The 12,738-nt window shown below is 42.2% G+C and overlaps 1 protein-coding gene across 1 annotated transcript in view; it reads left to right on the top strand.

Moving 5' to 3' along the window:
• LRRIQ1 (leucine rich repeats and IQ motif containing 1) overlaps positions 1-12,738 on the top strand; it is a 120,392-nt gene that overhangs the window by 892 nt on the left and 106,762 nt on the right. Inside the window, exons 2-5 of the mRNA XM_048501554.1 lie at positions 6,024-6,172; positions 6,374-6,482; positions 10,651-10,745; positions 12,531-12,651. Coding sequence (XP_048357511.1) covers positions 6,024-6,172; positions 6,374-6,482; positions 10,651-10,745; positions 12,531-12,651 — 474 coding nt within the window. The remainder of the gene's footprint in view (positions 1-6,023; positions 6,173-6,373; positions 6,483-10,650; positions 10,746-12,530; positions 12,652-12,738) is intronic.

Here is a 12,738-nt window from a genome sequence, read left to right as displayed (position 1 = left end):
CAAGACTCAGTGGGTCAGAGGCAGCCAGGGACCTTTCCTCCACCGAAGTTAGCTCCTCTCCCTCTGGGATGCAAATCCCCCCCCCCCCCGCCTTTCTCTTTCCCTTGGGTGGGGACTTGTGCTTGCAAGACTTCCCTTTCTCCAGGTACCCAAGAGAGCCATGGATTGTGCTGCCAGAGCCTTTGCCAATGGCGAGGGGTGGGTGGGGATGCTGGCAGCTTTGCTTTTGTTCAGAGCCCTTGCAGCCCTTAGGTGGGTGCAGAGCTGCCAGGTATGAGTTCTGGGCAGGTTGGAGTCCAGCATCTTTTGACTGGATGGTCTTTTGGGGGGTCTGGAGGATGGTGGGAGGGGGGCTGAAGGATTTCTCCTGCTTCCTGAGACTTAGAGCTCTTTTGTGCCTGGGTTTCTGTTAATGTAATGGGTCATTCACTCTTTAATTGTTGTCCTTACAGTGGGTATTCACAAGGTGATGGCCTCACCTAAACATTCCCCCTACTTCTGGTTGTGGTGGGTTTTCCAGGCTGTGCGGCCGTGGTCTGGTAAATCTTGTTCCTAATGTTTCGCCTGCATCTGTGGCTGGCATCTTCAGAGGTGTATCCCAGAGAAACTGGTTGTTGTGGGTTTTCCAGGCTGTGTGGCCGTGGTCTGGTATATCTTGTTCCTAACGTTTCGCCTGCATCTGTGGCTGGCATCTTCAGAGGTGTATCACAGAAAAACTGGTTGTGGTAGGTTTTCTGGTATATTGCTTTTTAAATACTTTTTAAATACTGGTATATTGCTTTTTAAATACTTTAAACAGTCATTATTTGAATCTAGAAGCGAGGTGAAGGGGAACTGCACCTGGGGTGTGCATGCCCTGCGCCTTGCCACAGCCCCGCCCAGGAATGCCCCACCCCGGAATGCCCGGCCACGCCCCCATTGTGCCCCACCCAGCCCCATTGGTGCTACGCCACTGTTTGAATCCCACCACCATCGGAACCTGTTACTAAAATTTTTGGATCCCACCACTGTTTACACCACAACCTTCACGGAAGGAGTTAATATAACAGTGCCAATTAGGAGGACGTACTCCATTCAGATAAATTCCAGGCTTTAAAGCTTAATTTGTCATGGAGTTGTCTTGAAAGAAGTTTCCTTACGACTGGAAACAGCCCATCCAACAAGTACCTCTCTGTTATTTCTACTGTAAGTAATGCGTTCTGTGTATGTCCACTTATAATCATCCTGATAAAGGTGTTCAGAGGTTTGCTGCCCCTGATGTTCCTTTTACTCACCATTACTAGTAACCACTGATAAACCTGGCTTCTATGAATCTGAGTAATTCTCTTTTCAAGACATCTGTGCTTATTCTTGCTATATCCAACTGACAACGAACCCCACAAATAAATTACTAATTGAGTTGGAGTACTGTAGTTTGTTACTTAAAAGATTTTTGTGCTGCCTTTGCACTCAGATTCTCCAAGGTAGCAAATATCATTAAAACAGGTAAGCATTGGAACATATAAAATAAAGTATTTGTAACAATTCAATAAAAAGATATAAACATACATAACAATAAAAACCAGGATGTAGGCTAATAACAGATTTTTTTTAAAAAAAAAAAAGTCTTCATCCACTGGCAGAAGACAACAATAGAGTGAGTCAGATGAATCTTCTTGGGGAGGAAGTTCCAAACTTTTGGCTCTATGCCCAAAAAGGTCCTTTCTTGGATTGCAGGTAAAGTTGATGGACAGTTCATTTAGGACAGAAAAAAAGGCTTAGGGACAGCATACCTTCTAAGCATACCTTCCAAGAAGGCCCTTTTTTGGATTGCCACAAATCTAGTCTCAGATGGTCAGGGAACCTGAAGCAAGTCCTTTGAAGATCACCAGCATGAACATTTTGAAAAGGCAGTCCTTCAGGTATGCTGTCCCCAAGCCTTTTTCTCTGTCCTAAATTAACTGTCCATCAACTTTACTGGGTACCCCTGAGTTTTGTGTTCGAGAGAAGGAAAAATTGTCTCTAACCCTTTCCTCCACCCTATGTACTATTTTGTAAACTCCTGCCATGTTTTCCTTTAGTTACATTTTTTCTAAACGGAAAAGTCCCAGATTCTTTAGCCTTTCCTCATAGAGGTGTTTCAACCTTTCAATTCTACTCTCCAATATCCTTTTGGGAATATGGTGACTAGAATTGCATGCAGTGTTTTAAGTAAGACTACACCAGAGATCTATATGAGAGTACTATCATAGTATAATATTTCCCAATAGTCCCCGCCATGGATTTTACCTATTTCATAAGAACATAAGAATTAGCCTGCTGGATCACACCAGAGTCCATCTAGTCCAGCACTCTGCTACTCGCAGTGGCCCACCAGGTGCCTTTGGGAGCTCACGTGCAGGATGTGAAAGCAATTGCCTGCTGCTGCTGCTGCTCCTGAGCACCTGGTCTGCTAAGGCATTTGCAAGCTGAGATCAAGGAGGATCAAGATTGGTAGCCATAGATCGACTTCTCCTCCATAAATCTGTCCAAGCCCTTTTTAAAGCTATCCAGGATTTTATTGGGAAATCCTGGATTTTAACCTGTTTCCTAGCAGCCTAAATTTAGCTTCCAGAACCTCCCGGCTACATTTCCCAATGTCATTGGTACCAATGTGAACCACAACTGCTGATTCCACCCCAGCACTGTCTAACAGCCTATCTAGACGAAGTGTGACATCCGCAACCTTCGCACCAGGCAGGCAAGTCACCATGTGGTCATCACGCCTCTCACAAACCCAACTCTCTATATTCCTAATGATCGAATTACCCACTACAAGGAGCCCCCCCCCACCTCCCCGAGGGTTATCCTCAGTGCGAGGGGATATCTGACCACCAGCTAAGGAAGGGGTCCCATCTAAGGGAGCATCTTCCACCACCTCAGACTGGCACCCTCCGTTACCCAGACTCTCATTCTCCATGGGAGTGGGACCCGGCTGTTAGGCCCCTGAAAGCCTCGTTTGTTGCCCTCTCTGCCTCTCTCAGCTTCTCCAGGCCTGCCATCTTGGCTTCAAGAGAATGCACACGTTCCTTGAGTGCCAGGAGCTCATTGCAGCGAGGGCACACCCATGACTTCTGTCCTAGTGGCAGATAGTCATACATACTATCAGACCGGACATTCTTCTAACCAAACTAAATCAGCTAGCAGTACCTGAGCATATTTGTAAGTGGATCACAAGCTTCCTAACAGATAGGAAACAGCAGGTGAAGCTAGGAAAAATTACATCAGACACCTGTAAAATGAGCACAGGGGCCCCCCAAGGCTGTGTACTTTTCACTCACTTCTCTTCTCTCTTGTATACCAATGACTGCATCTCTAAATGATCCATCTGTTAAAATACTGAAATTTGCAGATGATACAACAAAGTGATTGGTCTCATTCTGAGACAACGATGAAACCAAGACATAGACGGGAGGTTGAACAACTAGCCTCGTGGTGCCACTGGAACAATCTAGGAACTGAACACACTTTAAAACCAAGTGAGAAATGGTGGTAGATTTCAGGAGAAACCCTCCCATCCTACCTCTCCCTCTCACAATACTAGACAACATACAGTATCAACAGTAGAGACTCTTTAAATTTCAGGCTCCATCATATCTCTCTTCTTCATGACCTAAAAATGGTCACCTAATATCAAAATGTCATCGTGCTAAAAAATGCACAACAAAGAATGTTCTTTTCTGCGCCAACTCAGGAAGCTCAAACTGCCTTCAAGGAGCTGCTGCTGATACAGTTCTACAGAGGAATCATTGAGTCTGTTATCTGCACCTCTATAACTGTGTGGTTTGGTTCTGCAACCCAACAAGATCGACACAGACTTCAGAGAATAATCAAGGAACTGCAGAAAAAACAATTGCTGCTAACCTGCCTTCCATTGAGGACCTGTATACTGCACGGGTCAAAAAAAAGGGGGGCTGTGAAAATATTTACTGACCCCTCAAGATCCTGGACATAAACTGTGTCCAATCTTACCCTCTAAACGTCGCTACAGAGCACTGCACACCAAGACAACTAGACATAAGAACAGTTTTTTCCCGAATGCCATCACTCTGTTAAACAAATAATTCCCTCGATAATGTCAAACTATTTATTATATATTTATTATATAATTACTGCACTACTTTTTTTATCATTCCTATTACCCATCTCCTCCCAATTATGACTGTATGACTATAGCCTGTGCTGACATTTCATTTTATTTTATGATTTTACATTTTATGTTTTTATTACTATTGATTGTTTCCTGATTGCTTACTAGACCTATATGACAATCATTAAGTGCTGTACCTTATGATTCTTGACAAATGTATTTTCTTTTATGTACACTGAGAGCATATGCACCGGAGACAAATTCCTTGTGTGTCCAATCACACTTGGCCAATAAAGATTCTATTCTATTCTATTCTATTCTACATGTGACACTCAGTGCAAAACACTGGAAAGCCCTCCATCCCCCTGCTGCCCATCCCCCTGCTGGCTTTCACCACTAATGTGCCCTGAATTGATATTTTCATTGAGCTATCCACTACAACCTCAGTATCTCTTTCCCTGCTAGTCACTGCCCTACAAGTATGTAAAGTTGGGATTATGTGTGTATCACCTTGCACTTACCTACCTTGAACATTATTTGCTAACTCACTCCTCCTGGAGTTCTTCACGATCCACTTTTTAAAAAACATCCTGAATAATTTGATATCACCTGGCCTCTACACTGATCAGTTCGAATATCGGATTATTTTTGAATAAGTTCAATAGGATGTCTCAGGTCTGGCCCTTGTGATACTCCACAGCTACCTTCCCTCCATTGGAAGAACCTTCTATTTATTTTTATTCTCTGCTTCTGGCCGTTTAACCAATTTTTAATTCATAGGATCAGTTTTCTCAAACCATGACTGCTAAATTTACTCAGGAATCTTTGATGCAAAACCACATAAGAAACCTTTTGGAAGAACAGGTACACAGCGTCTACATACTTATCCCCATGCTTGTTAAGCCTCTCACAGAACTCCAGAAGGACTTCCCTTTGTAAATGCCATGCTGATTTTCCCTCAACAGCATGTGCACAGTATTCAGCTGATGTTTAAACTTGTAAGGCTAACTTTAAAAAAAAAAGTCATTTTACATCCCTCTATTTGTATGTTCAATTTTCAGTTGAAATCAGTGGGGTCAGCAGAGGGAGGAACAGCAGGTAACAACGTAGTATTTTAATGGGGTAGGGTTTATTTTTATTAGAGCCGTACTAATTTATATTTACTGGATTTTAACTTGATATTGTGCTCTATTTACATGTTGTTCACCGCCCTGAGCCCTCCGAGGGAGGGCGGTCTATAAACCCAATCAATCAATCAATCAATCAATCAATCAATCAATCAATCAATCAATCAATCAATCAATAATAATAATAACTTTCAGCAAATGGTCCTTTCCCAATGGAAATGTCATGATATCTAATATCTAATCTCTAATATTTTAGCCAGGGTCCTGCCATATTTTTTTCGGGTCACTTCTTCAGAGCAGCCTTGAGAATTGTTTATACTAGTGATCTGTCTCTTATCTTGCTTGGTCATGGTTCTGCAACTGGGGAGTGGGGATGGTACAAAATGCCTGTCTCTTCCCAAGTTCGCACTGTCTGAGGAATGTGTGTGAGTGTGCTTTCCCACCCAGAGGGAGAGTAAGCGGGGGGATGTGAGCATGACGTGTCTATGGTGGGGGATATAATACTTTGCCTGTTTTAATGTGTTTAGTTCTGGCAATATAAGTCAACAGCTTTTCTATGCTTGTAATCAATAAATTGGAATTCTACTCTCACAGTAACAATTCATTTATTGGACAAGTCTGGGGCTGTGACAAGAATATTTATGTTGAACTGTAATTTCATTTGTATTCATTTTTTATTCTTGTGAGCTGCCAATTATGTCTGAGCCACAGGATAAACATGTAATAAATTCAAACAGTTCTCAAGGCCTTCAGTAGCACATATTTCCTTTACCTCTTCCATGTCCCAGTGAAAGGAATGGAGGACAATCATGATGATGATGATATAAGACTTGAAGAGGAAATAGAAATTGAATTGAGCAAAATCAGCATTTCTTCTCTTGAAGCTGATGATCCCGACACAGATTTATCAGATGAAACTTCAAGCGATAGTGAACCTGTAAGTATTTGAAGCTCTAGGCTGTTAAAATGACTTCTGCACTCTCGTAACAAACTTATTCATGAATAGAATATTTTATAGTTATGAGGAGGGGCCAGATAAGAGATGTCTATATTTCTAAATGTTTGGAAGACCATTTTAATTAAAAATAATTATAGTGAAAATTGAAAATGTAGAATTGAATTTGCAATGTGCATTTAGATTTCAGATGAACTGCCAGAATCAGTCCTCTGTTATTTAAATTTTGCGAGAACCAGAAGTCAAAATGCGGAAGGACTCTTGCAAGAGATGGACAATGATGACGTTTTAAGTAAGTAGTAATTTAGTCAGGGTAGCTTCAGTAACCATCTACTCAACTATTTCCTAAATTCCTTTTGGGTGTTTGCAAACAAAATGAGCAGTCATATTCAAATGCAGAATTCTAAATTTCTGTGAATGCTCTATTCTGCTGTGAATGCTCTATTCTGTGAATGCTCTATTCTGCTGTGAATGCTCTATTCTTTTCTTGGATACTTTTCTTGCAATTCTGCTTAATCGGAAGATTCTGTTATATCGTATGATATACAGTCATACCTCAGTTTTCGTAGTCGGAAATCGTTTGTTTCGGTTTTCACCAGTGGGATCCAGCCGTTTGTTGCCTTCGGTTTTCGTCGGTTGCCTCAGATTTCGTTCACATGTACAACAGAATCCAAGGCTTAATTTTGTGTAAGGTGCTATGTGCCATTTTATGCGTTGTAATTCCGCGCACCGCATATTCGGTTTTCGCTATTTCCAATTTTCACCGAGGTAATCTGGATGGATTACCTACGGAAACCGAGGTATGACTGTATGATAGAATAGGTAGAAATTATGTTGTAGATCACTAACCAATTTCTTGTCACTAACTGATGATGGAATGCTTGCAAAGTACCTTAGACTAAATAAGTTTTGAACTGATTCAGCAAAACATTTCAGCAAGACATTTGTTTAGCAGCAATGTATTTCTCAAGGTTATTTAAGGACATCTGTTGCTATTTGTGTACCCATGCACACAGGGTTTGATAAACCCCTATCATAGCCTGTTGCTCCCCCATTATTTAGATTCCTTCCTCTTTTCTTCCTCCTAATTTTGTAGTTCCCTTCTTTTGTTTAAACCCTTTCCTGTCTCTGCCAGAGGGACAGCCTCCCATATCCTCATGGGAGGGGCATCTGGATAGGATTGCCAACAGCCTAGAGCAGGGGTAGGGAACCTGCGGCTCTCCAGATGTTCAGGAACTACAATTCCCATCAGCCCCTACCAGCATGGCCAATTGGCCATGCTGACAGAGGCTGATGGGAATTGTAGTTCCTGAACATCTGGAGAGCCGCAGGTTCCCTACCCCTGGCCTAGAGGTTTTAAAAAAACCCTTCTACCATCTCTTTGATAGAGGTATGATGTGTAGAATTGGGCAGGTGAAGCTTTTTGTGGCATGGAGGTATACATATCACCTGAAAAATAACATCCTGTTAAGCTTCTGTTAAAGCTATAGGTTATTTTTCCTTTAAGGTGTGGACTACCCTACATCTGGAGACGGAATCAGTGTGTACTCTTTTTTTCCTGCTGCTACATATTCTTCTTGCTATTGAAACACAGACCAAGTGTGGCTTCTGCCAGGTCATGCTGGTTCAGCCACAAATTAGTTATGTGATTATTCTGACCAGCTTTACAAAGCTACTGCCATGTTAAAGTTTGGCAACACTTGCAAAGTAGCCAGTTATACGAAAGTTGATATTACTTGTCTATCACCATTATAACAAATGCTAGTTTTGCCAGTTAATGATTCCTTTTGAGCCATAAATTCCCATAGATGTTTTAAAGGGGACTGGTCACACAATTCCATGTAGTTGTCAGTTAGACATTATGTTTCTTTCTGTGTATACTGACAAGCATACATTTTGATTTTTAGTTTGCCCTTACGCATCTTACCCATGTTGTGACCAGCTTCTGTCCGTCTTGCTATCAAGTCAGTAAACTTTGTCTGGCCACAAAAGACAAGGGAACTAGCTAAGGAGTAGAACTGTCTAATTTCATCATCTTATGTGGAGTCAAGTAACTGTCTTGGAAACATGCTTCTATCACCCACTATCTGATCATCACATTGTGGATCAAGGCCTCACAATAGTCAGTGTACAATTAGTCACATGTCACATTAATGCATCAAAAAGGAAAGTTCTCTTGCCTCAGATTGATTTAATTGATTTAATTTGGATAAATTGAAATTGCTTGCTGAAGCTCTGCTTTTGTGGGGGGGGGTGTTACTTGAACCTCTAGTTTCAAGTAGTGAGGTGGTTTACTTGAACCTCTAGTTTATCCTCTCTTCTCTTTGCTAAACTGAAAGAAAATTATCTTTTGCTTTTTTAAAAAATGTATTTTCTCACACAACACACAAAACATGCACAGAGAGAGAGAGAGAGAGAGAGAGAGAGAGAGAGAGAGAGAGAGAACTGAGTGACCTGCGCTTAGCTCTGTTAAGAAACAGCTCTGTGGAATAGTATCACAGACAGAGTTGTCCAATACTGAACACTGTCTATTGGGACAGTGGTCTTCTTTATAGGTAGAAGTGGGTCCTCAGAGTTATGCAGAGTGATCCTAAATCTCCCTAGATGAAAGGGATTTCCTGCCCTTCCTAGGAAGGACAAGAGACATGCATCAACCTTAATCATGGGTCATCAGTCTAATGGGTTGAGAAATCTGCCTGATGTGCCCAGGGAAGTTAGATGAAGAGATTACAGCTGTGAAACAATGACAGTGTAAAGTAAGATGATCATTAAAAGTATTACTCAGAAACATTAGTTAGTACAATACAGGGCAGGTAAGCACATTAATGCATCCTTTGTCCCCAGGCTTATTTATAAATTATTTATTTACATATTAAATGTATAAACCACCCTCCCCAGTCCAGGACTGGAGATGGAAACTCTCTCCAGGGCAACATCTTTTGTGTAGACTTAATCCTGTCAGGAAGGGTGTGAGAGGACAAGTTGCTTTGAAGGGAGACAAGTCCAGACATTCTTTTGCTTTGTAGGTACATTGAATTCCCAAAAATAGACTTCCTCATGTTGGGGCCCCAAGGTTTGGCTGAGGTGGTAGAGGTGCCACCATCTTTTATTAAAACAGGCTCCCTTGGTCCACCACAGGAAAGGTACTTTTAAAAAATTCACTATTCTGAAACTCCACAGTGTCTTATACTATACACCAATGGTGGCGAACCTATGGCACGGGTGCCAGAGGCGACATTCTCCTACGCGATGCCCTCTCTGCAAGCGGCATGCCACATTGGTGAGAATTCATCATCATGGGGTGCTCTAAATGGCCGCTGGGCCTCGAGCAAAGTGCGCACCACACAACGAACAGGGAGGACTCAGCTGGCAGACCTGCTGCCTGTGCTCCGGGTGGCTGCTGCCGGGGGGGGCGGGCAGAGGCAGTGGAGATGCTAGAGAGGCGCAGAGTGGGCGCACGGGGGACTTGTTGGAGGCTACAGGGGGTGGGAGCGGAGGCAGAGGAGTGGGGTGGAGGCGCTGGAGCAGCGCTGGGCAGAGTGGCGGGTGCATGCAGGACCTGCTGGAGGCTGGAGCAGGCTGCCTGCTGCTGCTCGAGGGGTTGAACAAACAAAACGTGTGCCTTTTCAAACACTGGGGAAATGCTCAGACCCAAGTTTTTTGCTGATCGCCTGGACAGATCAAGTGTAGGGAGGAGGAACTGAGATGCATTTAGGATTTTTTTAAAAGCACACCAAGGTCTTTGCTAGAACTGCTTTTATTTTTCTGTTCCTGTTGCATTTTTGTGATAAGTCAAGTGCTGTGATGACACGTGAAGGAAAAACTGCAGATCAGATGGCTGCTCCATCAATTTAGCTTTCCTGAAGTTATCCCACCCCTCGCACAGCATTCTTGCTTAGGATTGCCTTCCTTGACTGCCTTTTTACTTCTGTTTTATGGTTGGGAGTTTATTGGGTTTTGGAAAGCAAAAGTTTTACTTCCCTCACCCCCAACACCCCTCCCCCTTCCAGGCCCCCAGTGTGATAATAGTGTAATTATTTCAGGGAGATTATTAGCATTAAACCTAAGACCTAGTTTTGGGGAAGCAGTATAGGTAACACTGTTAAGCACTGTTAAACCCACTGATTTTCATGGGAACAACTAAAGCGCGATCCTTTACCTGGGAGTAAGCTTTGTTGCTGGCAATGGGTCTTGCTTCTGAGTAAACCCTCCTAGGGTCATGGTTCACCCGTTCGAAGTGTTGTACAGTTGCTTCAAAGCAAAGCCACTGACTACCACCAAGCTTACTCCCGAGTAATGCGCGCCTCGGAGCCAACTGTTTTTTCTAAACTAAAACCTCAGTATTCAGGTTAAATTGCCGTGTTGGCACTTTGCGATAAATAAGTGGGTTTTGGGTTGCAATTTGGGCACTCTGTCTCAAAAAGGTTCGCCATCACTGCTATACACCATCTTTATTCCAGGTGACTTCTACAGTGTAGTTCCTAACAGAGCTTCCGACTGCTTGGTGGAGTTGGCTTCTGAATATAATGAAGATCCAGAAGACTTAAAGAAGAGGGTACTGTTTTGTTTTGTTTTGAAAACATATATTTCATTGGATAGATGCTTGCTGGACTTAGTTTCTTCATGAGTTGGGAAAAGATCCCCAATTTGAGTGGGAGCAAGCTGTGCAGGCAGTAAATACTGTTAGTGTAATAGTGGCTGAATTACAGCTAACAGAAAGTATTGTTGGTTGTACCTTGCAGCAGTATATAAAATTTGTCAAAACTGCTCTGATTCTGAAAATTTTCTCTGTGCAGTCTTTGTTGTTGGATCAAAGTTAGTGCATAATTGAACTGATTTTTCCCTCAGAAACATGAAGAACTAGAATGGTGGTTCCCAAACGTTCTTGGGCTGCTGCCCCTTGGCTCCCAGGCCACACTTTAGTGCCCACACACACATACACATATGAACACACAACTCTTTCAGGTCTATTGCAAATTTAAAATAACAATGAGGAAAGTGCTGCTTTTCCTTTAAAAAATATTGTGTCTTGCAGAGCAGTGGCAATGGGCTCTTTGTCTTTAACCCCTCCCCCAAGAGCTGCACAGCAGGAGCGTGCTGCAAAAAAAAATCATCTTGCCTTACAAAGCAGCAGCTATTGGGTTCTTGGGTCCCCCCCCCTCCCCCGCTATACAGTGAGGAGAGTGCTGCTGCTTTTCCTTTAAAACTCACCAGTCACCACATGGCAATGATGGAAGGACAAGACCTTTTTTCCACCAGCTGGCCCAGGAATTCCTGTGATGCCGCCCTACTACCCCCACATTTTCTGCCACCTCTCTTGATGTTTCTACTGCCCCTAGAGCAGGGGTAGGGAACCTGCGGTTCTCCAGATGTTCAGGAACTACAATTCCCATCAGCCTCTGTCAGCATGGCCAATTGGCCATGCTGGTAGGGGCTGATGGGAATTGTAGTTCCTGAACATCTGGAGAGCCGCAGGTTCCCTACCCCTGCCCTAGAGGGTGCTGTACTGGCCACTCTGAGAATCCTTGAATTAAAACAAAGGATACTCTTGACTTTTACAACTGTTTTCATTCTTAGGATCAGGTTATGTCATTGACATGCTTCCTATGGCTTATGTTCCTTGTGGTGAAAGTTCCTCTCTTTGAAACCCTATCTTTAGTGGTAGGGGATGCAGTACAGCCCCACTCATGGCCCCACACACCCCACTTCATTTTGGCTCTCTGAAACATCAAAGCACCAGCAGTCCCCCCAAGTCTCTGTCCAGTGATGAGTCACACACCCAATTATTGGAAAGGTTCTGTCACACTTCTTCAGTACACCACCACTACCTGTTTGCTTTGAATTTTTTTATAGATAGAAATTAACAGAACAGAAAAAAGAAAATTGAATCAAGTTATAGTTACAATTCATTTTAATGAGAGGAAACAAAATTACCATTATTAACATAAATTCCAATAATCCAAAACAGATTAAAATAATTGATGAATGGTTAATATTATAAATTTAAAAAAATTCTCTAGAAATAAAAGTTGTATTGGCATGTTATTATATTTCATAGTGTGATTAATTGTTTATCTATTTCCATTTAAATCCCTTTTCAGTATAATATACAATATATCATGAAGAGTATTAATAATTTATATACATTTCAGCAATATCCTTTGCATTTCACCATTCATTTTTGTGGTATTATATAAGTAATATTCTTTCCATTTGTCTTGAAATTCACTTATAATATCTGTTGTCTGCACAATATAAGACCCATTCTTTAAATGCAGCTCATGGTCCCTATACTTTGGTTGTTGTCATCATTAATAGTTCCAAATCAAAATATTTGCAGGTACTCTCTGAAATAGAAGATGAGGAATTACAAATTTCTCCAGAGACAGAGAATGCAGAGGTGGTCAACAATGATGGAAGCATTCTTTCCAATGAAATAGTTGACCTTTGTTTATTGACAGGTAAGGAAAATTGTAGCCTAGCTTAACCATGTTTAGTCAGAGGTAATTTGTCCAGTGCTAGTGAAGGTGAGCCCACATGACAGGTAA

The sequence above is a fragment of the Sphaerodactylus townsendi genome, linkage group LG06 (assembly GCF_021028975.2).
Source record: "Sphaerodactylus townsendi isolate TG3544 linkage group LG06, MPM_Stown_v2.3, whole genome shotgun sequence".
Taxonomy (NCBI): domain Eukaryota; kingdom Metazoa; phylum Chordata; class Lepidosauria; order Squamata; family Sphaerodactylidae; genus Sphaerodactylus; species Sphaerodactylus townsendi.
This window is presented reverse-complemented; position numbering and strand designations above follow the sequence as displayed.